The 26,033-nt window shown below is 39.1% G+C and overlaps 2 protein-coding genes across 10 annotated transcripts in view; one reads left to right on the plus strand and one right to left on the minus strand.

Annotated features, from left to right (window-relative positions):
• pecam1b (platelet and endothelial cell adhesion molecule 1b) overlaps positions 1-12,071 on the plus strand; it is a 33,080-nt gene extending 21,009 nt beyond the window's left edge. For 2 of the 6 annotated variants that reach the window (XM_034092527.2, XM_034089780.2), the window contains 5 exons: positions 2,073-2,126; positions 6,870-6,959; positions 7,461-7,517; positions 9,231-9,253; positions 11,839-12,071. In XM_034092527.2, the coding sequence (XP_033948418.1) occupies positions 2,073-2,126; positions 6,870-6,959; positions 7,461-7,517; positions 9,231-9,253; positions 11,839-11,937 (323 nt within the window). In that variant the 3' untranslated portion in view covers positions 11,938-12,071. Of the gene's footprint in view, positions 1-2,072; positions 2,127-6,869; positions 6,960-7,460; positions 7,518-9,230; positions 9,254-11,838 lie in introns of those variants that run through there. The other 4 variants (XM_034090423.2, XM_034091194.2, XM_034091898.2 and 1 more) reach the window with 4 other exon arrangements.
• A 456-nt stretch (positions 12,072-12,527) lies between these two features.
• LOC117461128 (excitatory amino acid transporter 3-like) lies at positions 12,528-23,007 on the minus strand. 4 transcript variants are annotated; one of them, XM_071203735.1, is made up of 14 exons: positions 22,902-22,983; positions 22,792-22,840; positions 22,531-22,670; positions 20,398-20,538; positions 18,417-18,503; positions 17,675-17,780; positions 17,034-17,076; positions 16,715-16,896; positions 16,365-16,472; positions 15,890-16,012; positions 15,597-15,770; positions 14,051-14,185; positions 12,958-13,071; positions 12,528-12,791 (listed from the first exon to the last, which is right to left on the minus strand). In XM_071203735.1, exons 3-14 carry the CDS (start codon positions 22,646-22,648, stop codon positions 12,737-12,739), a joined length of 1,386 nt encoding a protein of 461 aa, XP_071059836.1. In that variant the 5' UTR covers positions 22,649-22,670; positions 22,792-22,840; positions 22,902-22,983; the 3' UTR covers positions 12,528-12,736. The 4 variants fall into 4 exon arrangements, with proteins under 4 accessions (XP_071059836.1, XP_071059840.1, XP_071059821.1 ...); XM_071203739.1 differs by having other exon boundaries at positions 22,792-22,831; positions 22,902-22,965; XM_071203720.1 differs by lacking the exon at positions 22,792-22,840 and having other exon boundaries at positions 22,902-23,007.
• Positions 23,008-26,033: the final 3,026 nt, after the last annotated feature.

A 26,033-nucleotide genomic window follows, 5' to 3' on the forward strand; every position in this document is an offset into this window, starting at 1 on the left:
TCTGGCTTGAACTAGCATCACAGAGCAGCACACTGAGTTTCAATTAACTGTAGGAATGTGGAATGTTTCCTTTTGTACTTTTTTTCTTGCAACAACAGGGCATGTTTGGTTTTTTCTTTGAGGGAAATAGTTTTTTTGAAGCTGCTGTTGGCCTGTGGAAAAATGTAATCATAAGAAATGACTCGGGAAAAGCTGCAGATAGAGCCATAAGAAATGAATGCAACTAATTATTTAATGTTGTTTTTATTGGCAATAATTTAAGCTTTGTTAGTTCCAGGTTTAATATGTGCAATAAGTTCATTTCAATACGTTTTGCAATAAACATTGAACCAGTTCGGCCCACGACTAGTACCCATTTTTTAATTTTGGCCCACTGTGTATTTGAGTTTGACCCCCCTGTGCTAGACTATGCGACTATCCTAAGCAAAGGTCCAAGACAAGAATACCAACATTGCAAAACCTTCCTTGAAAAGTTGAAACAATAGAGTGCAAAAAACTGTTGGCACAGATTTTAAGAGGGGGGGGGTTGATAAAACTACTTGCGTTGGGGAAGGCAAGCTTGAATGCATGCAGCAGGTAGAGGAAATGAGAATGACTTGAGTTGTTTGAGAGATTACATTACCAACTGGGAAGTTGTTTTAGCCCAAAGTTATTGTGCAGCCGCTGCTGGATTAACAGCCTATTGTGCACAATATGTGCAGGGGGAGATTGTCCATGTACCAGAGGAAGACTTGAAATCTGCTCCTTTGTTACTTTTATTTTTAAGAGTATTAATGTCTGCACTGAAGGCTAAATTGTAGAGTTTTGCCATGAAGCAACGGTCATTACAGTCCTTGACAGTGGTCTGTTCTACTGGATTTACAACGTGTCACATGTTCTGAATTGACCAATCAGAACTTTATTTAGCCTCTGTATTGTTTATGGTTGAATGTGGGCCGCAAAACATTTTTTGATTCTTAAGTGGGCCCTGAGTTGAAAAAGGTTGGGAACCCAGTGCCGTAACTATCGCCGGTGCAGCCGGTGCAACGCAGAGCCAGCCAGGGGCCCCAATGGCATTGACCGGTTCACACTTCAAAGTAACCAAGCAACCTAAATTAATTCGTAATTTGTCTGTCCAATGACCTTGCTCCCTTTCATGTCATGTGATACCTTGCGTGACGAGCGAACCGTTTAATCAACCTGTACTGTACTGTAGCTAGCAGCAGCAAGTTCGGCATCATTATAAAAAATGTAATAGCTTGCATTTATCATGTACAGCAAACCAAAGCACAAGAGCAGCGCTCAAACGAGAAAGGACAGGAGAGAACAGCTAAACTGACAAAATTAGAGTTGTTTTTTTTCATACTTCGTCCTCGAAATCGAGCGCTAACGTTAGCAATGTTGACGTGCAGATGGAGCCGGAGGCTAACGATAGCTCACCACCATCATTGCCATCTAGCTCCACAAGTGAAGCTGTATCCATGCAACCTTCTTCTCCAGCCAGCCAGGAGGAGAGGCTGGATTTGGCTGTGCCCGGCGGTGGTCCAACAGTTCCCCCAAGGGCCCTAACCGATAGGGGACTCTATGGCGCTATTGAGACCCCCGACGCCAAGATCAAAATCTATATTATAGCAACCGGTCCATGTAGGCCTACCGGCCCATTCCCCAGAGACAAACATCAAGGAAACAGCTTTAATCCTCTTCTTAGTTCGCTGTGCCGTTGTCAGGCTGTGGTGGTCTGAGGCCAGGGCAGGCTGTTGTTGATAGCCTATACATGTGGCGCTTCTGAGTGGTTGTGTATGTCCGTGCGTGTGTGAGCGCATCAGTGTGCGCTTATGTTTGGGGCGATGGCGGGGGGGGCATCAAAACAATATTTGCACCGGGGCCAATCACAACCTTGTTACGCCACTGTCGGAACCGCTGCCCTAATAAGTTTTTCAAACACACATCACCTAGATTTAAAGTGATATCTACATGTGGCTCCACAAAGTGTAATTGTATTGCTAATTACATATTATTGTTACATGGTACAATTTTACAATGTAAAATAAGTCTTGGTTATAATCAGATATTTGTCTTTCTGTGTTTCACAGTGCGAGTTGAGGGAGCTGCAGTCAGTGTGTGGAGCGAGCGGCGTCCTGAAGAAGGTAAGCTGGACTCTTCGTATCTGTTCTATACTGTCAACACGTTCTCACTCCCAACCTGTCACATGTTGACGGACGGTCAGGGCCCCTCCCCGTCACTCTATTACGGACAGGGTAGCCTACCCCTTGAGAGTCAGTTTTCAACGGGCAGGGCGTCCCATAGACCTTCATAGACCTCCCATAGCATTGATATGCAATGAGAACGCTCCCCGACGGTCGGTTGTTATTGTCAATATTAATATAATATATATATTTTTTTAATAGTCACTCGATTTCGCCGATTTTCTTGTTGCCCCAGCTGGCCGACACCTCTTTTAGCAGAAACAAAGGCTACATTAATGTATTAAATCGATGTTAAACCATGTGTGTGATTGTGGAATTAATGGACGTGCCGTTGTGCGATTGCGTTGCCAGGCAAACTCTTCGACTACAACCCTAATTATATTTATAAATATTTTAGAATACCTCACGAAATACTTTAATGTAAATTAAAATGTAAATGTGAAGGGATGTGTGTAATTTGGTGATTGACATTATTCACCCACGGATCTATTCCGCACGGACATTTTAGTTAACCGGACTTCCTGTTGATGTGAAATCCTCAAAAAAAATGTTTAAATAAAATAATACTTTATTCCGAGTTTGCTTGCTTTTCTCTTTGAAAGTCATCACATAACGGTATTGTAATACACGGTTCGGCTGCATTAAATATTACATATCTGCCGTAGTTTGCTATTTATAGAGCCCTGGTGAGATGACTTCTAGACAAACAGGAGAACGGCCGCCAAAACTGAAAACATGACGTGGATCATAAATATATCAGGCGGGACTAGGCGAGGCCCAGCCCGGGCCCGGTCCGAGCACTCACACAGACCCACAGCCAGGCTACGGGTGTGTGTGTGTTCCGGCCGAGCTCTGGCCGGGCCTCGCCGTGTCTCGCTGTGTCTCGCTGTCCCGCAGACCCCACGCAGCAACCAGGAAACAACACCAGCAGCAAACCAGCTCACACTGTCCGCTCCAGCAGCGAGCCCCGCCAACACAGCACCCAGACCCCACGCAGCATTCTCATCTGTTTGTCATTACTGGTGTCATTTTCTGGTTGCTAACCAACGCCATTGTAACACATAATCACTGATGTTCCACTGTAACGGTGGTGGACTCATCAGAACAGAGTGGGCGAGCTGACCAATCAGAGCACACTGGGCTCACAGGGAGGGGGGGGGGGGGGCAGGAGCTCCAATAAGCCGTTTAGGACAGAGAGTGAATACACATGCTATACAGAGATGCTGTATGCGAAACCAATGTGAGTTTGGAAAATTGCACAATATAAATCTATCCTAGTAGACCTCAACAATGGAATTATGATCAGTAGATATGGCCATGACATGGGACCTTTAAGATGATAAACATTTGAACAACATTGAAGTTTCAATCATTATAATACAATGATATAAAATACATATTGTGCTTAAAAGTGCCATTCTGCATAATGTGTACTTTTACTTATAGTACTTCAAGTATATTTTGATGCCAATTATTTTTACCTTATTTGAGTTACATTTTGAATGCAGTACTTTTACTTGTAAGAGTGTTTAGACTGTAGTATGTATACTTTTAGTAATTCTTTCCAGCCTGTCCTCCTCCAAAAATCTACCAAATAGGTCGATTGTTCAGCAGCTTATTACTAGGGATGGGTATCGTTTGAAATGTATCGATTCCGATTCCGCGTATCGATTCCGGTTCTTATCGATTCCCCGTTTCGATTCCAAAATTGTAAAAGAAAGAGGTCAAACGTTTAGATAACAAAAATATCTTTATTCTTTTAAGCTGTAACTGCCATTTTTACAAATAAAAAAATATACATGCAATACTAATGTATTGCACAATAGCTGTGCTTTATTTTAACTGAGCTATGCCTGTGGCAAGCTATTAACAGGCATTACACTGTACCTTGTCTTTTTTAGTGTAGTGGAGCCTCACTTCAGAGCGAACCCATCTTTGGTGTTATGAAGTGACTAAGCTTGTGAACTGTCTACTAGAGGTCGGGGGGAGCCTCACTGTGGGGAAACTGTGGACCTCTGTTGCCTGTCAGCGCAACTTACATGATGCCGTTTAAGGGCGGTGCCGGCCGTCAACGGCCCGCTGACGACCGGCCTTTCTGTGATTCTCCAGAACACACAGATGGCCAGTCCGCTATGTATTCCACTGGGTCACCGCAGCGCCGCGGCGCAGACGGACCCGGTGGAATACAGGGTCTACCGCGTTTAGGAACCTTTAAGTAGAACCGAAATTGTGTATTTGTATGGGTATCCGGTACCCGGCATTTTCTTATCGGTTCCCAACCCTACTTATTACGACCTATAGTCACGTTTTAAAGTTTAGCACCTCTAGTGGTGTAAGAAACAACAATTTGCAACAATTGCAAACGCTCCGGAGGGTCGTATATTCCAACCCAGTCTCACATCTAAACGTGTAATAACTACGTTGGTCCACAACTTGGGACGTAGTATTTCTACAAAAACGCCTCTGAAATTGTAAGATCCCTATGTTTTTTTTCACCATTCATTTCCAATGGCTGGCGTCTATGTCACGTGATCTTCAAATTTCTCCCTACAGAAAAAAAAAAACATGGCCGAACTTCGTTTTATTCTCGGTGGAAAATGCCTAATTTAAGGTTAGTTTGGCCATTAAAATGCGTTTTGATGTCATTTGATGCGAGAAATATGAGTTTTTATTTCAGATTATGTGTGCAGTGGATGTACATGATCTTTAGTTTGCTAGTTATTACGAAGATGACTTCAGGAAATTGTATCTATATAACGTTTTCATTGTTACCAAGGTGGTTGCTAGGGACGCTGCTATCGATATTATTTCTGTTATGTTGTGTAACTGTTTATTGCTACCCCCTTCCCCGTCAATTTATAGTGTTGGTCCACAGCGCAAATGTATTAGTTTAACAAAATCTGCATCTAAAATTGTGGCATAGATATGTTATTTTCCCCTGTGCAATTCTCCAACCCAGTCTCACATCTCACATCTCACATCACATCGTCATAAGCAATACTGGAAACAGACGTAGGCAAGATCCTCAGCTCGGTGATTGGATGGTTTAATGCACGTTGGGAGATGGTGTTTATGCGATGTGAAATCCAAAAACATTTTTTAAAAATAAAATATTACTTTATTCCGAATGTGCTTGCTTTTCTCTTTGAAAGTCATCACATAACGGCATTGTAATACACGGTTTGGCTGCATTAAATATTACATGTCTGCCATTGTTCTCTATGTATAGAGCCCTGATGAGAAGACTTCTAGTCAAACAGGAAGAACTGCAGCCAAAACTGAAAACGTGACGTGGATCATAAATATATCAGCAATTAAACAACTTACATTTCTTTTCACACAATGCGTCTCCTTGCAGTATCAACACTAATTCGGCTGACTTTTATATTTGATCCAATTGGTAGATAGGCTGTATTTACACCATAACGGTGCACAGCTGATAGAAAGGGACACCTGGTGGTTAAAGCACGTTATTGAATTTTATTATTTTTATTATTAGATATTAATAGGATCCCTATAAAGTATATTCATTACTCGTTATTCTCTACAAATAGTTAATTAAAGACTGTATATAATGACTATTTTCCACATCCCTTTCAAGATTTCAAAATGTTCTTGTGTCGCAGTGCATTACAAGACATCTATCAATATGTGTGTATACCTCCAGCAATGTTAACTATGTTGAAGCACTTATTTTAACTGATATTATACATATGTATTATATTCTTATAAGATGTATGTAGATAGTATAAGAAATGTGCAGAATATGATAGTTTAATGGTGGAGGTTACACACATATTGATAGATGTCTTGTAATGCACTGTTGAGGAACCTGCGACCCAAGTTTTTCATTCATTGCATAACCAATTCATGTTGTCTAACAAGGATAATCTGATGTATTTTAGTGGATGAGTACGGCAGATATCACTGTTAAATCATTTAACAGTGAGGGGAATACGGTTTTAATATGAAAACTTCGAGACCGGAAATTCTGTTTTCACCCGGTGAGGGTTGACGCTAACTTTACATAGGGGGAAAGACATACACGTTCTCCTGGCGAGACCTCAAAATCATCTTCGTAATATCTATCAAACTATAGATCCTACACATCCACTGGACGTGGATTCTAAAAGTACAATATACACTTCTTGCTAGAAATCTAATCAAAAAGCATTTTAATGGTCAAACTATTCTACAATTTAGGATTTTCCAGAGAAGGTTATTTGTAAATATACGACCCTCCGGAGCATTTGCAATTGCCACAAATTGTTGTTTCTTACACGACCACTAGAGGTGCTAAACTTTAAAACGTGACTATAGGTCGTAATAAGCTGCTGAACAATCGACCTATTTGGTCGTATGAGTTGGAGGACTTGTTGATTCTTTCACCTCTGGCCATTTATGATAAATGCTGAAATGCAGTTAAACAATTGCACAAGACATGAGTCATAACATCAGCTAGCTTGATTTTGCTAACATTAGCCATGTTATTCTTGACCTAGCTAACAAATGAAAGCTGACCGTTACACAACAGACTAATAACTCAACCTTTACTTGGTCAAACTTTTATTTTCAAGGTCAAGAATAAACTGTTACCCTTAAGGAAACCCTCATCAAAATAAAACGAGGTCATGCGGAGGGTTTGGCCGGTTTTACAGACTCTTGTGCATGTTTTTGGTGCAGCCAACGACGAGGAGAGCAGCATGGTGTCCAACGAGCCTGATGTTGAATACACTGAGGTGGTGCATCCCCGTCCACTGGATCCTGCCAGAGGTGATACAAAAAAATGTTTTAATCCATTACCCAGCCTTCATCTCCCATCTTTCTGCTTCTCAGCCTCCAAACTCTATTTTTGATAACATTTTGTCCTTCTATTTTTAACCAGTCTTCACAGTCTCTCCTATTTCATTACAAACCTCCCTGTAGAAAACATGTTGCTCTTCTTTGCCCACATTCCTTTACAATTAAAACTCACACTTCCTGGGAGGGGCATAATTACCCATAATTAATACATATCCAAGTGGTTGTAACTGCAAAGATAACGGTTGGGATTTCCAGAAGCTATGCAGAAGTTATAAACAGGAAGGGTTGAGCTAATTGCCAGGCTGCTTTCTGATACCGGCCCCTTCTGCGTTAGGGCTGTGCTCAAAGTCCCCGGGCTGAAGATGGCAGTTACAGAATGGGCACTTTTAGATATCTGCGTATGATAAATAAAAACAACAGTAACTACTCAAAATTGTCTTTTCATGTTCAAGCATGTGTTGTTTTTTACAGTCCCACCAAAAAAAGGCACGGACACAGTGTACAGCGAGCTCCAAAACTCTCCACATGGTGAGTTGTTATGTTGTCTTCATAGTTGTTATCTTCTTTTTTTTGGCATTGAACATCGGATTCCCTATGATAGGACCTTTAAAAAGCTTTACAGCTGCACTGAGGGTATTTATAAGGTATTCAATGATTGTTTGTTAGGTGGAAGCGGATGCAAACCAGAATTATCCCTCAACTCTGGTTCTCCTTCAGCTCTGCTGAGCATTTCTTCTTCTTTCAGCTTCCTGTTTTGCTTTCCAGCTTGTGATATTACTGTTTTGGTTTAGTTCAGCCTGGTCTGCTAAAACTTATTTTTTCATAAACTGAAACTTGCCAAATATGTTTCAAGGGAAACATATTTTGTTTTTGATGTTGACATATAATCATAAGTAAGGCGGGTGGAAGGAGTCAAACTAACACGTACAATGTACAAGGTTAACTATGTGTTAAAAGCGGCAAAGACAAATCTGTAAGTGACTATATTTCGTAATGCAATTGATAACATGTTATATAGGATCCATGGTTGTTTAGTTTTACTGGCAATATACCCACTCGACATTATTTGCCCAACAGCCAGATATAGGATGGACAGTTTACCCTGGCCAACTAGAGCAATGCTTCTCAAACTTTTTTCAGTAATGTACCCCCTGTGAAACATTTTCTCAGCCAAGTACCCCCTGACCGACCCGGGACATTTTTGATAGAAAAAGCCTATATACATAATTACAATATAGTGATGTTCCATCAGTGTGTGATTTATTAACTCCTTCATGCATGAATTACAACAAACTAAGGATATGTTCATCTTTATGCGTGAATGAGTCCGGCAGTGGCTCAGTCAGTATAGGGGTTGGACTGTGAGCCGTAGGGTCGCTGGTTCAAGTCCCCGACTAGACTTAAATACTAGTGTGGACTGCTACTTGGAGAGGTCCCAGTTCACCTCCTGCCCTGCCGTGGTGCCCTTGAGCAAGGCACTGGACAACCCCCTTCCCCCCTCACTCCCATTGCTCCCCGGGCGCTGTGTAATAGCTGCCCACTAACCCTAACCCCTTTTTCACTGTTCCTAGTACTAGACTCCTGGTACTAGGAACAATTTCATCGCTCTCTATTCTATCTAATATAATATAACGAAAACAAATTAAAACAGATTTTAAGTAATATATGTTTAACAAACCAATGAAAAACTATAAAATACAATACTCAAATTTGACGTTTATATGAGGACCCCCTTAGTGGTTCTAGGAATATTTTATATTAAATGTGTTTTCTATTTCACTTATTGTACTAAGATTATTTTGTAATCATGCATGGTATTTTTTTAATTAACCTTTTCATTTATTTTTCTCACGTACCCCCTGCAGTACCCCAATGTACCCCTAGGGGTCCGCGTACCCCCATTTGAGAATCACTGAACTAGAGAACCGTGACCATATCCTCCTATTGCTGGCAGAAACAGCCACTGGCTGGATGTCTCTATTAAGCAGTCCATCTGAGGCCTAATATTTCTCGTTCGACAATAACAAAAGAAACCCGAGTGGTTGAGAGAGACATATGTCAGAGTAAGAGAAGGGATTCTAAATGTTGATGCAGATGTCAGGGACAGGACAGTCTGGCTGAAACAAAGAAGAGGAACAATGAGTCAGCAGGCTTAGCCACATCATCATATCTGCTCACTGACTGATGAATTACTCTGAGGTGAGCCACACAACCCATAATAACATGATGCTTTTCCTTCAGGGGCCACTGACCATCATGAATATGTAAGTAGAAAGCTGAACCATTACATTATTTTTTATCATTTTAATGATGTGCTTTTTTTAATGAAAATGTTTTCATAATATATGTTCATGCAGTTACCATACATCCACACTGCTAAACATAAGTTATGATGACATGCAAAAAGTAATAATGTGGTGTAATGTAACTAAATAGCCTACAATTTAACTCATGTACTCTACTTTAGTACACTTTTGAGGGACTTGTTCTCGAGAAGCAATATAGTATGTATAATATATTAGGCCTACTGTAGATTAAACTAACTATATATGGAGTAATTCAAATAAACTCCACTGGCATTACATTTTAAAAAATGTAAGTGAATAAAAAATCAATTCATCACTGAACTTAATTCAATCATATAATGTATAGGCCTACTGTTCTGCAATATTTATACTTTTATATTTATATAATCTTGTATTTGTTATGCTAATGTTTGTGTTATTTTACTTAAATGGGCCCTATTCTTTTCATTTTCAGTTAAATATTAGTATCTTGTGCATCTGCTGCGACATGTCTCCATGCTTTAATGTTCAAAAACTCTTTATGTGTCTCATCCTGCCTGTGCTGCAGCACCTCTTTTCACCCTCTGTCTGAAACCAGAGCCCAGTCTGCTCTGATTGGTTAGCTGGCCGGCTCTGTTGTGATTGGTCAACTGCTTAGAGATGTCCCAGCCCTTAGCCTATCACATACAATGTGTTTGAGCGCTAGCCAATAAAAGCACGAGTGTAACAGCGTGATGTCACTATGTCATAGAAGTAAACAAAGGTGTCCAATGGAGGCTTTCAGGCAGGGGGTGAGAGAGAAACTCCTTCTGGAGGGAACACAGGGCTTTGTAGACCATTTACATGCTAAAAAACAAAAAATAAGTCAAGATTGTATCTGTAGCTCAGCAGTGATTAACTATTGACAATATAAATATAAACTGTAATGCATTAAAGTCTGAAGCTTGTGTTGTAAAATATAACAATTCTAATCTTATGGGAAAATAAGCAATTAAACACATTGAAGAAATCTTCACTAGCGCCTTCGCAGCAGCCCCCCCCCCCCCCCCCTGGAACCCCTTCCCCGGCCACGTCCCATCTGCCAACACTCTCAAATCATTCAAATACGCCCTCAAAACTCACCTTTTCCCTCTTGCCTTCAACTCCTAATCCACTAACGCACTATTCCACCTAGTTTAGCACTTGTTACTTTTCTTGTTATTTTTCTTTACTTGCTTGTAAAGCGCTTTGAGCACCAAGAAAAGCGCTATATAAATAACATGTATTATTATTATTTTATTAATATTACTTGTTCAACATTACCATTACATAGTTTACATAGTTAAAAATGTGATGTGTCCAATATGTAGTATTAAAAGGAAATGTTAAATATATTTTAAGAGCCTTCTGGCCTTACTTATTTTTCTGTTGATTTAAGTCACACATCAAAATGGTGACACATGTTTACATCGCATTCTCTTGCACAATGACTGTTAAAAAAGGAGTTTGATACAATAGCATTACTCATGTAGTAAAAGACTGAAACAGTCCGTGTGTCCCTGTGGCCTCCAGCTCAGAGATGCCAAGCGGAGAGGGCGAGGGAAACGGCCGTCAAAGTTTCCAGACAAGAACAAAGGCATTTGGGCTGGGGCCCGGCTTACTTCCTTATCGCCCCATCAGATCAGCAGAGTCACATGACCGCCTAGCCCATCTCAGCCAGCACTGTCCCCCAGCATGCTTTAATCACTAACTGGTTGTCCCTACATGGTGTTAGTAAGAGGCAGCTGAAGAGAGGAATGTGAAGTAATGATCTGAGGATGTGTTGTCATGGTCCAGAAACAGTACTTCATCAGTGTATCTTCTTGTTGGCAGATTATGTGGTCAGTAGTCTTAATGGTTTGTCTGATCCTCAGACGAAGGTATTTGTTGTAATGAGTCCCCAGTACAGTAAATGAATCAGACATGCCAGTGTCTAATGGCGCTGCTTTGTGTGTGTGATTAGTGATTAGTGATCTGTTCCATTCCACTCCCAGCTTCTTTAAACACTTAGTTTTTTAACTCTACCCAGTACCCAGTGCATTCTCAGTTTCCAACCTGGTCATTGATGGGCTGGTTTTGGCTGTCAAGTCTTATTCTGGTTCGTCTGCTCCTCAGGAAACCGTTTGTGTTACCGAGCGTCTTCCTCGAGTATTTTGAGGTTTTGCTCGAGTAAAAATTAGGATTAGCAGCTAAACAGTTAGAATATGGATGAAAACAGTTTAAACTCAGATTTTAATTTATTCAGGAGAATTTGTGTTCCACACATTTGTGCTCCTATTGGCTAGCACTCCAACACATTGTAAGTGATAGGCTAAAGGGGCGGGACATCTCTGAAAAGAGGCAGTATGAGAAAAATGAAGAGCTTTTTGAACATTAAAGCGTGGAGACATGTCCCAGTAGAGACACTACATACTAATATCAACCTGAACATGATACATCATCGTTAACTGAGATTAGATTTCAGACTAAGGTAGATTTTGTAATAAGACCCCAACATAGTAAATGAATCAGATGTGACGTGTTAAAGGCGGTGCTCTCTGTGTCAGCAGGGGTCAGTAGAGTACGCTGAGCTCAACAGTGAACCAGCTGGGATCAATCACTTCCCTCCAGAGATCCACCACCACCAGGAGCTGCCCGTGGATTAGTGATCGTCCCATTCCCACCCTCAGCTTCTTCACACACTTTGTTTTTAACTTTTCTACATTTCCAACCTGTTGAATAATTCAACACTACCTAAGCTGTAAATATTATTTTGTAGCAATAAAGGCATTTCCTTGTGTGTTGGTGTGTTTGTATTCGTGTTTAGCAGACCATTACCAAGAGATGATGGAAACACTTTATGATGCTAATGTGTAAAAATGCAATTTAAACATGTTTTTATTTTTAAATGCACTTTTTAACATTCATATTCATTTATGACTAGAACCACAACACATTTTAGAGCAATATTCGATATGACTCATGAATAAGCCACATAAGATTTTACTTAAATTATATATAAAGACAGTATTTATGTTTGTGAATGCTATCTAAATATAATTTGTTAATATCAATGAATATGGTGATTATGTTTTTTGGGTATTAAAATACATGACTGCAGCTTCTTTAGTTTTTATTCACCAATAAATACTGAAATAGATCCAGTTCAATTCAAATACATCGATACAATTCAATACATTAATCTGTTACATTAATTACATTCAATATATTTAGTGCAATAACGACAGTAAACCTCTTGCTTGATACAGTTTTACAAACCTTCTACTCAATAAACTAACAACTGTGCCATATACATAACTACTACACTAAGACAAAATGAAATAAATGTGTACTAAATAATCATGACAACAACTTAATGGGATTTTTGTGAACTTTCTCAAGTGTAGTTGTCATCTTAGCCCTCCTGATATTCCAGAGCGCTGAACATGTCTTCCTCGTCCTCGTCTAGGCTGAACTCAGCCTGGACCTGATCCAGGCTGAGTTCCTCATCATCGACGATCTGCACCCAAGCCATGCAAAGCACAAAGAGGTCAGCAGAATAAAAGATATACTTTGGTTTTTAACCTGCTGCTCCTCTCTGCCACGAGACTAAAGGAAGTCTTTACTTCACCTTTTCTGCAAATGTAAAGGCAAAACCCAACAAATAAGACGAGATAGATTTGTACCTTGGCGTTGACGGTCCTTGGTCCATTTCTCCCAGTTGTCCTTTTGACACCTCGTGAACGATTGCCACGCCAATACAGTTTCCCAAGACGTTGACAACACTGTTGCAGCGGTCTCTGAAAGACACCAACAGACCATGAAAGTTGAGCAGATGTTCTGATTTATTTTTGTTTCTTTGATCCATTTGCACTTCAGCTGGCCGACCAAAAGGACAAAAGAATGTTAGCTGGTTAGCGAACCATTCCGCATAAAGCATAAAAGAGGTACATAACATATCTGCTAACAGAGCACTTATATACTAATAAAGGACTGGCTTACCTAAAGCCAGTTGAGTAGCACTTGAAATACTTGGCTCTATGAAACCTGATGTACTTTATGATTCTGTTTTCTTTAAGGTTGTGTCTTCCTGGTCGAATGCACTTATTGTAAGTCGCTTTGGATAAAAGCGTCAGCTAAATGCAATGTAATGTAATATCTTAACTGACCATTGACTGTTTAAAAGCGGTCAGGACAAATTTGCTCGGACAACAAAACAAAACATGCATAAACATTTCAAGAAAACCAGTGGTATAATGTGTTGAAGTACATTTACTCAAGTATGTACTTGATTTTGGGGTATTTGTACTTTACTTGATTATTCTTATTTTATAAGCCAATATTGTACTTTTATTCTGCTGCATTTATCTAACAAAATATATTACTAGTTACTTTACAGATTCTGATTATTCGCTAATAAGAAATATAAATAAAGTAAAATATATAATTATATAGATATTATATATTATCTTAAGGTTAAGATATTCAGTAGTAGTATATACAGTAATTAAAATAAGCTCCACGTTTACTAGCTGTGACAAACAAGTGAATGCATCAATAATCACAATCCAATATTTAAGCGGTGTAGCTCTGAATTGAGCTACATCGCCCAATAAGTACTTTTACTTTTTGTTATTCAAGTATATTTTAATGCCCATACTTTTGTACTTCTTCTTAAGCAAGATATTAATTGCATGACTTGTACTTGTAACTGGTGCACCAGTCAAGAAACAGAAAAGGCAGCTCCAGTCATTTCTACATGACTTGTGTTAAACTTACAGGAGCCATTCTGCAATCACCAGAATGGTGGCTTCCTTGGCAGGTAAACCAACGGCCATCAGAACAAACATCGTGGTCATTCCTCCAGTAGCCGGGATCCCTGAGGATCCTATGCTGCACACTCCTGATGTCAACCTGCAGATCAAACAGACACATAGAACTTTACCAAGTCTATTCCTTTTAAATGTCTCATCTTGTACACTTTTAACCAATATTGTAAAAATGCTCAGTTGGACACTGCATTCTGATTGGTGCATTTTGACATTCAGCAGTCTACTCTTTGTTGATAGCAGACCGTTGCTCTGATCAAGGGACCATGTGCGGTGATATCGATCCGCAGAAAGAAGTCAATGTAACGCACATACATCTTCCTTCTTTCGAAAACACCAATCATTTCATATTTGTGGAAAGCACGACACTTGAATCTTGGATTTGTGACGGCTGGAAATGCAGCATAATGGACTATATTTATTTTGCGGAAACAATACAATCATTTTTTAATTGATGACCTGTTGAAAGCAATATTTTGGATCAAAGTATGGATTTATTTAGTAAGAAGCCGTGTAATACAGGGAGGCGTGTGACGCAGTGGGTTGTGCGTTGGGATCAGGGGGTCACAGGTTCAAACCCCACTGCAGTCAGCATGTCGTTGTGTCCCTGAGACATGTCACCCCAAAGTGCTCCCGTGGGGATTGCCCACAGTATTGAGTATGTAAGTCGCTTTGGATAAAAGCGTCTAACAAGTGACTTGTGATAAGCAGGATACAATTCAGCAAACAGGTAATTATAGCTAAACTAGAAAATGCATTTCCTGTGTGTGTGTGTGTGTGTGTGTGTGTGTGTGTGTGTGTGTGTGTGTGTGTGTGTGTGTGTGTGTGTGTGAGAGAGAGAGAGAGAGAGAGAGAGAGAGTGTGTGTGTGTGTGTGTGTGTGTGTGTGTGTGTGTGTGTGTGTGTGTGTGTGTGTGTGTGTGTGTGAGAGAGAGAGGGAGAGTGTGTGTGGCTAGAGAGAGAGAGAGAGAGTGTGTGTGTGTGTGTGTGTGAGAGAGAGAGAGAGAGAGTGTGTGTGTGTGTCTGTGTGTGTGAGAGAGAGGGAGAGTGTGTGTGGCTAGAGAGAGAGAGAGAGAGAGTGTGTGTGTGTGTGTGTGTGTGTGTGTGTGTGTGTGTGTGTGTGTGTGTGTGTGTGTGTGTGTGTGTGGGTGTGTGTGTGTGTGTGTGTGTGAGAGAGAGGGAGAGTCTGTGTGTGGCGAGAGAGAGAGAGAGAGAGAGAGAGAGAGAGTGTGGCGAGAGAGAGAGAGAGAGAGAGAGAGAGAGAGAGAGAGAGAGAGTGTGGCGAGAGAGAGAGAGAGAGAGAGAGAGAGAGAGAGAGAGAGAGAGAGAGAGAGAGAGAGAGAATTATTAGTGTGAATGCATTGGCACTAATAAGCCCCTTTAGGGTTTATTCAAAGCACCCTGTCAAGGCTCCTTCTTACTCCAATGTCCTGCACACTAAATATTATCACTTCTGAACTTGCTATGGTGATGATGGTATGATTTTGAGTGGCTTACGTAATAGCGATCAACTGGCCGATCTTCAGGTGGATGTGGTTGATCTGGGTAATGAAGATGGCAGTTCCATCCATGTTGATGTTGGTCCCGATGGGCAGCATGTACTGAGTGACACTTTTGTGGATCATGAGTCGGCTCTCACAACATTGAGCAGTGAGTGGTAGTGTGTTCACGCTGGGAAACACACAATGCATGCTTCGTTAGTGAACATATTAGAAATGTACATCTCAAAGATATGCTTGCACATCTAATGATGAATGTTGAAATATCAGCTCTGTGGTACATCATCTCACCTTGACGAGCTGACCAGTGCCTTCTTTAAAGTGGGAACAATCTCCTTGATGACGTCATAGGGGTTACATCTCGTACACAGGAAATAGGTCAGAGGCAAAACTATTGTTGAGTGAATGATGTGCCTGAAACACACAATGAATGCACAATTAATATGGAATCATCTGATATAATTGCTGACACAGTTTGTCTACACAATGCAGCTGCCGGACAAGAGTATTAAAACGACAAGACTGTAACAGCAATCCCAGGGTCTCAGGAAGTGAGCGAGCATGGCTGCCTTCTGCTGCTCATGTGTGTTTTGGTCTGGTTACGTATAACCAGTAGCTTTTGGTGGATACAATTAACAAATGTGTTGCTTTAGCTTACTGTAGCTTGATGACTCGTTAAGGCTACAAGTGAGGGTAAATAAAATACCTGATTGATATATTATTTAACGCAAGGCTACTACTTTTTACCAAAAAAGGTGGAACATACCCAATAATAACCAGTGCCATGAACTTTCCAATTTGAAAGATAGTTGTCACGTTATCATACTCAATACCATGGCTTGTGGTCAAGAACAGCACTCCAACTGGCAAGAAGCTGAAAGATAACAATGACATGAAAAATATGTAGATATTAGTTCAAAAGAAATCAGCTATGTTTTTGTCATTGAAGAAAATGATAAATCAACATAATAATGGATTCATATCGTTGGACGCCAAAACCTGAAAAACGGTCTAAAAGCAAAAGTAACAGGTAAAAGTTCACTAAAACTGTGAGCAGAAAAGGAAGTGGAATTTAACTGTATTTCTCGTTTCATAAGGTTTGTTGTACGAGCTTACCTCAGTATCATGTCGACAATTATTTTTGTGGTCTCGTTGAGGGCTTGAAAGATATCTACAAGGACTTTCCCATATTTTCCAATCCTCTTCAAGATTACGCGGAATATTAAAGCCCACACAATCAGGCCCAAAATGTTGGTTCCATCGACATATTTGACCAACCGTCGTATTTCTCTCATATTCTGTAACAAAGAGAAACATAGCAAAATGATCATGAATCAAACATCAACGTCTTTCATGTAAACTTCAAAAAACAATCTTCAACAGTGACCAGGAATTTTTTTTACATGACGAGCAGTTTGTCCTAATTGAAGCATACCTGTCTGGAGCTAGCCTGAATCGGCCATTTAGGCACCATGTTCCTGTGAACAAAAAACAAGTCACACCATCAGTATGTTTGGAAATGGTGAAACAACCAAGGAATTGTGTCTTAATCAAGGACATTATGCAACACTTCTGTATTAAATGACTTAGTTGAATACTCTAATCTGATTTGGGCATCCAGCAGTCTGCTCTTTTTGATAGCAGACAAGTCAAGGGACAAGTGGAGTCGTATCAATCCGCAGAAAGGAGAACAGTCCATTTAAAGGCAGGTGTCTCCTCCATTGGAAAACCCTATGGAATACTTTTTATATATACATTTTTAAATGAGCAGAGAGCATGGAACTTTGGAATTATGGCGGCAAAGCTGTCCCCAGTAAAGAAATGAAAAAGAGAACAATTAGAAGAAAGGAAAGACAAGGTTTCAGGGTGATTCAAACCCCCTCCATCGCCCTGCCAGTTGTTTGTGTTGCTATAACGGCCAGTTCGCGGCACATGATCTGCACTGAAGAACACCTGAAATACTAAATACTAAAGGAGACGATGAATGGATTTGAGTTCTCTAAATGTTTTAGCTGTTTCTGACTTAAAAGCCTTGCTGAACTGAATATCCAGGGAAAGCAGAAATGTTCTTCTCACCTTATGATGTCCATCAAGGAGTCAATATTGAAGAAGGGCTCAATGTCTTCTGGGTCTTCTCCTTCAACAGAAGTCCCTGGTTCGAACATCATCATCAGAAATATCCCTGCAACACAGAATCCATGGTGGAGCGTGAGAATCCAAAACACCCCGTTCATGTGAGAAAGAGCACCAGCAGCTCCATTGAACACAATACTATATGCAGGTTTGAACATCATACTGTGAATGATTCATGTTTTTTAAAGGGGCCTTACTATGCTAATTTTCACATTCCTATTTGTTGCCTCTACTCTAACAGTCTCCATGCTTTAATGTGCTGCGGCACCTCTTTTCACCCTCTGTCTGAAACCAGAGCCCAGTCTGCTCTGATTGGATAGCTGGCCGGCTCGCTTGTGATTAGTCAACCACTCAGAGATGTCCCGCCCCTTAGCCTATCATGTACAATGTGTTGGAGCTCTAGCCAATAGAAGCTTCAGGCTACACTACCTTTGTATTTTATACTCAGATGAGGCTTCTGATTACAATTTTACAGGTAACTAGTAATTGTAACAAATTACATTTTTAAGTAACCTTCCCAAACCTGGAAATAAGTCAATATGTAACCTTGTTGATATAGCTGTATTACAACGGTCAGAGTGAGTTCTAAATTGCATATTTACACGCTCAAGTGAAAAGCAAAGGAAAACTTCAAATGCCATGTGCAGCAAATGTGAATAAAAAGAAGCCAAAGTCTTGCTCTTACCGATGGACAAAGACATGAGAGTGGTTGAGAGAAAGTATGCTGTTGCACGTCCAGCGATTACTCTGTGAGCCTTAAAACCAGAAGCACCTGGAAGAAACAACAACATGAGCAACAGGACGCTAAAGTCATGAACAACTCCAGTTCAGGAGTGATATTTAAAACCTCTGTGAGGAAGATAGAGACACATAAAGTATGACATCTCTAAATAGAAACCATTGGTGTTAGACATGTCAAACATTGTATTATTCACATAATCACGGCTTGTTTTAAATGCTAAACTTCGAAAGTCCATTTCAGGAATGTTCAAACTTTATGAACATTCTAATCCCTCTATGATCTGATACAAAAGCAATAACCTCCAACTATGATACACAACTAATCAGTGCTATAATTCTTCTTCTGGGCAACAACTTATATATTTTATTTTAAATATTATGTGCATGACGTGTTTTATTTTCATTTTTATTTTGTCTCTATCTATACTTTTGCTGTAACAATTATAAATGTCCCCTCTGTGGGACAAATAAAGGAACTCTGATTCTGAGAATTCAAAACTGCAATGGCTAAAAGTTCATCTCGGGTAGAAACTTTATTATTAATTACAGTAAATAAATAAATCAAAAAGACAGTATTCAGTTCTTTGAAATGAATCTGCAACTAAAGATTATTTTGAAAATGGATTCATCTGAATATTTTCTCAATTGATTAATCTATAAAATGCCATAGAAAAGTGAAATATTTATCAAAGTCAAAGGTGATGTCTTTAAAAGTTTAGTTTTGTCCGTGTCAATCCCACACTTATTCACTTTATTATGATATGAAGCGAGAAAAGCAAGACATCTCTGTATTAGAGTCTAAAAACTGGCCGATTTTCCATAAAAATGACAGTTCTTCTTTGGAAATGATAATAATAATATAATATGTGTTATAAAAATACCACAGCGTAAACAGATGACAGGATTTAACTGTACATGCATAAGGAAATTCATGAAATAGGTGAAGTTCTGGGTCAGATCATTTAAAGAGGATAACGGGTGTACGAATGAGGGGTTTGAATATGTATTGGGAAAGCTTGAGGGCTCACCCCACACCCAACTGAATCCCTGTAATGGAGTAAAGCCTCATTCACCTCTCATTCTAATATATGGGATAAATGGATATCTACTTCTTTAATGGAAGGTCAAATATGGACATGATAACACGTTTTTTACCAGAATAGAACAGAACCTCATTCTTCGTGAAACAATTGTACATTTAATCTGAACAATCCACAGAGTAACACAGTAGACCATTTTATTCTGAACTACTTTCTAACACAGAAATCGTTCAGGTCATTTGGGAGGCGATCGCGTGTCATAAAGGTGGCTCAGTGCCAATGAATGGCAAGAAGGAGAAAAGGGGCAGTACAAGCCTACTGTATGTTGTAGCTTTCAAAACACGAATAAGCCTTTGCAAAAGATCAAAGAAGCACGATGTATTTTTATCAAGATTGTTGAACATTAAACAACAATTCTGACATTTTAAGGGGAGGTTATAATAATGTTTTACTCAGACAAGTAAAAAGTAGAATTCCAGAGCAATAAAAATGCACCAGCGGTGTAATAACAGTATAACATGGGTATAATCTGGATGTAATACAGATGTAATAATGGTCTAACATGGGTGTAAAAGGGGTGTATAAATGTGTTTAATTTCAATTAAATTAATCATGGGTGTAATAATATTATAATAGGGGTGTAATAACAGTGTAATTATGGTGAGAAATGGGTGTAACTTTGCTGCTACATGGTGTGGTCGAATAACAGTGTAATGTGGGTGTAATATTGGTTTAACGTGGTATAGGGGTGTATTATTGTGTAATATGGGTGTAGTCTTAAAAATAGCAATCAATTACTTTTCCAACATTTTTAAATTGTGAATGCACACAATTGTTCACCTTATTTTATGAGCTAACAGTGTGAGAAATACTGCTGTGGCTTACCTGTTATCAGATTGGTCAGAAGGAGAGGCACGGTCATCAGCTGAACCATCTGCATGAGGATTTCTCCCGGGAAGCCGATGTACCGCTTGTCGTGCTCCGAGATGTGGATGTAGAACTTGAGAAACAAGCCCGCAGTTATACCTGTGAGACAATTTTCGGAGATTTTTTTTAGAAATGTTGCAAAGAAAAGGTTTAAATAGCTGGGATCCGCAATTTAGTAATACAATAATACATCTTTTCACCACTTCAGCCATCCATAATCATTTGGGGGACATTTGTAGAGCACTTTCAATTCTTCAACAAAGCTCCATTACCATTAAAACCTTATGTTAAAGTCAGGTTAAATGTAGCTCTTGAATAATTATATGTAATTAAAAAAGGTCACATGATTATAGAATTCCTATTTCTTGATCTTTGTTTCCATGTTTATATTGACTGTATTGAATTTGTATGTTTTGGCTTTGGCTCATTTTATGGCTGGAACACATTTAGACTGGGTCATTTTTTATACATTTCTTAAAATCAAGTGCTGTGCATTGACGTCTAGGTCTGCAACAAGTAACTTTTTTTATTGTCAATTACTATCTTGAAGAATTAGTTGTATTGTCCATAAAATCCTGAAAATGCCCAAGATTATCTCCGCAACCGTTTTGTTTTCTCCACAACTGAAGATGTTGGATTTATTGTCATAGGGTGGTTAAGACACACGGTACATATTCACATTGAGGAAGCTGGAATCATAGAAGCATTTGTTCTCTTAAAAAAAATACTAAAATTGACAATCGATTATTTTAATAATCAACAACTAACGAATATATCTATTCAACTTTGCAGTTCTAATGCTGTTGGACTGTCCGCTGGATTTATCCATCTGACACATTGTCAATCACTTGAACAAGAAATGTTGCTGTATGCAAGAAAAACCATTAAAAGTGGAACGGCAACAATAGAACTTGGCAACATTTTCATTAAATTACATTCTGTAAAATGTGTAAAACCACTAAAATATATATATAATCATTCTAACCTGTTCATCTCAGTTATGTCAATGACTATGTCAAAATGGATTACATGTTCTTCATTCATAACTGCTAATAATGACTTCTGATGTATCTTCATAAACTGTACTAATGTCATACTATCAGGCAGAATGCCATGACCTTAAAAGTTAAATATTAAAGTGTCTCTTGTTAAACTAAATGGGCGGTAGACATTTGACATGGGGTTATTATTACCATGGCAACTCTTTTAACAGCTCTGTAATGATTTAAATTGTCTACTGGAATTAGATTTAACCTGGAGAGACCATTTGCTACTCTACTACATTTGGAAGCAAATGTTTTACTTTTTACTCCACTATATTTATTTTACAGATTCATTTAGTTACAGGATGGTGTGGTTGCCTTGGTAACAGGTTATTGTTATGACTTGATTATGCAATGGAATCCTTGGGGAAAGAACAATTTCCTCAGTGTTTTATACAGTTTGATTTATCTTACTGATGTTGTCATTCAAATATGCTTTTAATATCTTTTACATTTGTTATTTTATTTCATTTAAGGTTTGTTTCTAATTTCAGTAAAAAGCCACTTCTAAAGCTTTAAATGTGTAACACACTGTAAGAACTAAAATCTTGCCAAGTAAAACTGTTCTAATATCTAGTCATAATATGTCTTTACACTTGCTATAAGACTTAAGAAGATGAAACCATTTTTTTAAGCTGCTGTGGTATTTGTAAAAGATGGATCATCTTGTTTCAAGAAATGAATCTTACTTGATTTTAATAAACACAGTTTTATTGGAAACACTAACACAAGAACATCGAAAACGTTTCCAATCATTTCCTGATCCTGGTAAAATATAGTTCTAAATAATTGTTCAACAAATCTTCCCAAGCAAATGTTCACTTGCCATAATGGCAGGTTAAAGAGTGGAAGTGAAAACACCTTATTTTTATTATAATTTAACTTGATTTATGGGCAGCATTTTTCCAGTGCACAGTCTCTGCCCCTGAACGGCACATGCCGTGTCTACATAGACGTTAACCGTTATATAGCATTACTAGCCAACGCTACTTCGATTTCCAAACAAAATAAAGTTGGTAAAATAGCTATGTAGTTTCTTATCACCTACCCAGGACCACAGCCGAGATAACTGCAGCCAGATAGCTGTTTTGAAGCACGGCATCCCGGCATTTCTTCACTCGGCCCCGGCAGTTTCCGAACCCTTGTTCAGGAACGTTAGTCTCCATCTTCCTACAGTCTGGTTGTTAGCTAAAAGTAAATAAACAGATATTAGCGTAAGCACAATTCTGAAATCATATTTAGATAATTTAATAATAAACATTCAGATTACATTTATAACAAACTGACATATTAACTAAAGCTTACTCACCAACAAGTTAAAAAGAGCTCAGCCTGGCTGTTGGCTGAAACTAAACAAACTGACATTCCAAAATACTTACTGAAATAAAATGTATACATTTGACAGAATAGGTTACTCACCAGAACAGATAAAGTGAGGTCCGTAGCACCAGCTGGTCTCTGTTGAACTTGTTTTAGTGTTTTTATTCAAACTTCATTTCGAACAGACCTAACGTGATCTATGAAACTCAACAGATCAGGCTCCATGGCAACCCTGAGTCCCTGACACATTACACGTTATGTTATGTAAAACATTCTCATTCTGTTCAATTGTATTTTCTATGAATAATATCTGTCTGCAAAGTAGTTAATATTGTAATGTTCCTTGTATGCACCGTTAGGGGGCGCCATTGCACCAATACTATCAAGCAGTCATCCTTCCTCCCCTCACAGGTGTTTTCGGTGCTTGTTGGTTAATATCATGTTCGTCATTCAGATTTTCTATTGTAACTTTATTATGTGAACATGACAATTATGCAGGCTTGGGGAGAAACAGATTACATATGGGATTATCTCTTCTCAGGATACAAAAAGGCAATACAACTGTATCGCTTTGCAGTTACAATTAACATAGAGGTTACTGGTACATTTGTATTTAAAGGGGATCCCTTGAAGGATTATTACAATGCTACAATACATTTTGAAATAAATATAAATAGGCTATAATGTCAGACGTACTGCCTGAAATGTATTCTTTGGTTTTTATGTAGGCGATTTTTCTGAGATCGAAGGTGTAGATGCTTTACATAATTGAAAGCCCAGACAAATGTGTGATATTCGACCACAATAATTGACCTGATTTGACATTCCATGTACGGACTCTTGTTGGGGAAGAACATTGAAATTCACTACAGGATGTAAGATAGAATCACTTCTCATGACATTGCATGAACTCAACAAATACAAAAAACAACTAGGCCTATCAGCGTATCTCCCTGCTGTGGAACGGCTCGAGATCGCTAGAATTTGAAAATACACAACCGGAGAAAATCTGCCACCTCCTTATAGAGCCCCTCCTCCAACACACACGAACGCGCACATGACCAATGAGGGCACGAGATCAGTTTGTGGTGCCCCGATGGAAGGCTGACAGGCAGATAGGCCATCCTACTGTACTTTTTACAGTATTACGGCTTCTACAGATGACATTTTTTTTATGGATTTTTTGTCAAAGCACTTCAGATATTCATTGCTATCGGGATGTTAAAAACATTCCATGGAATATAACAAAAAGTGTATCTCGAGCCGGTTTCTGAAATTTACCTACTCCACCTTTAAGGAGATAGGATTATCACTATGCTTTTATTTGTTGCCAATATATAAGCCTATAAAGTTCGAAACCTCTTCATCACAGCAAGCTGTTCTGTGGATTGTTTTACATCCTCGACAAAATAATAAACAAACAATACCAGTGGGCCAAGCACGAGCCTGTTCATACTTATTCATATTCATAGATCACAGATCACTCAGCCTTCAATATAGGGTGACCAGATGTCCCGCTTTGCACGGGACTGCACAGCATTTTCACGACTTTTGGTGCGTCCCGCAAATTGAGACGATGTCCCGCATATTTCATTTTGATTGGCTAAAACGCTTTTCTTTAAAATCAGATTCATCCAATGGCTGTTGAGAATGCAGGGAAGGCTATCATCAGGGGGCTGTGTTTGCTGTCAATCAAACTGTAACACACGGCGGGTGCTGGTCAAGTGTTAACCAATGAGAGTAAGGCTGAAGTCGAATAGTCCATTTAGCTTAGGAACCATAGACATATAAAGAGTCTCTTTGGCTGAAGTCGAATAGTCCATTTAGCTTAGGAACCTTCCTAAAGGAGTGAAATGACCCGGAAGTCCCTCAGTGGCAGCCATGATAAGTGCCGTTCGAATTCTCTAGAATGATAGTACTTTGTTTTGAACGTTCATCAGTATTATAATCAAAAAGAGAAATATGAACGTTAGTTTTTACTGAAATTATCAAATAAAGTCAACATTTCAGTCTTTACTGAGCTGCGGAGTTTGTTCAACTTTTAAAAGATGTTTGAATGGTGATATACACAGTGATAGATGTTCAGGACTAACGTTTATAATAAATATATTTGTATTGATTTTAAGATCTTTAGTTCATACAATCATACGTATTGGGATCATTAGTATTAATGTGGACCGGAGGGAGAGGGTGACGAGCATAAGTTTCACTTTCCTTTTTTATTTCAATTCCAACTTTGGTCATGAAGAATATGTTTCTCTGTTGTCTACGTTCATAAAGCAAAGCAGCAGCATCAGAGCACGGTGCAGAGTCTCTAGATGAGTTCACAGTAGTCCCTCGTTCTTATTAAACATCCATGTTGTAGTCCGCTGTATAGAAAACTGTAGTTTCCATAGTTTCCCCACAGCAGCAGACGCACATTCATGACGTCCGCTGGCGCATCATAAACACGTTGGATAGTGAAAGTGCATTCGGATTCTCTAAAGTACCGCAGTCTCTTCTCCTAAGTCCTTTTGAATTCTCCTATCCACTATCCCTTAACCCCGTGACGTTTCACTCAGAGGTCAAGGAATAGACGATAGGGTTAGAACTTAGGAGCTGATCTTTGGACTATTCGACTGCAGCCAATGTACGTGATAGGCTGAGGGGCGGGACATTTGAACAATCACAACAGAGCCGGCTAGCTAACCAATCAGACCAGACTGGACTCTGGTTTCAGACAGAGGGTAAAAAGAGATGCTGCAGCACAGGCAGTATGAGAAAAATAAAGAGATTTTTGAACATTAAAGGATGGAAACATGTCACAGTAGACACAGTCAATATAAACGTTATCTCTGAATAGATATATATCCTTTATTTAACCAAAGTCTCATTGAGATTAAAATCTCTTTTTCAAGAGCGACCTGACCAAGAGGGCAGCATGAACAATGTCACAACAAATGAACACAAAACAATAGAGGCAGACGAATACAGCATGACAGGGCTACTTTAAGACGTAATGAAACTATGTTATTGGCGCTGCTTCTGTTTTCATCGGAAAGGGGGTGGGGCTGAGATGTGGTAGTGCTGCACTCATGTGGCCAACATTTGTATTAAAAAAACAAAAATCTTTGAACAAATTATGGAACTTATACAAAAGGATCATGGCAAAACCTTTTTTTTTTATGTGAGGTCATAAACACAGAAGAGAAAAGATTAGATCAGACATGGAACATGGATTTTCTAGAACTG

This window comes from Pseudochaenichthys georgianus, chromosome 1 (genome assembly GCF_902827115.2).
Source record: "Pseudochaenichthys georgianus chromosome 1, fPseGeo1.2, whole genome shotgun sequence".
Classification (NCBI taxonomy): domain Eukaryota; kingdom Metazoa; phylum Chordata; class Actinopteri; order Perciformes; family Channichthyidae; genus Pseudochaenichthys; species Pseudochaenichthys georgianus.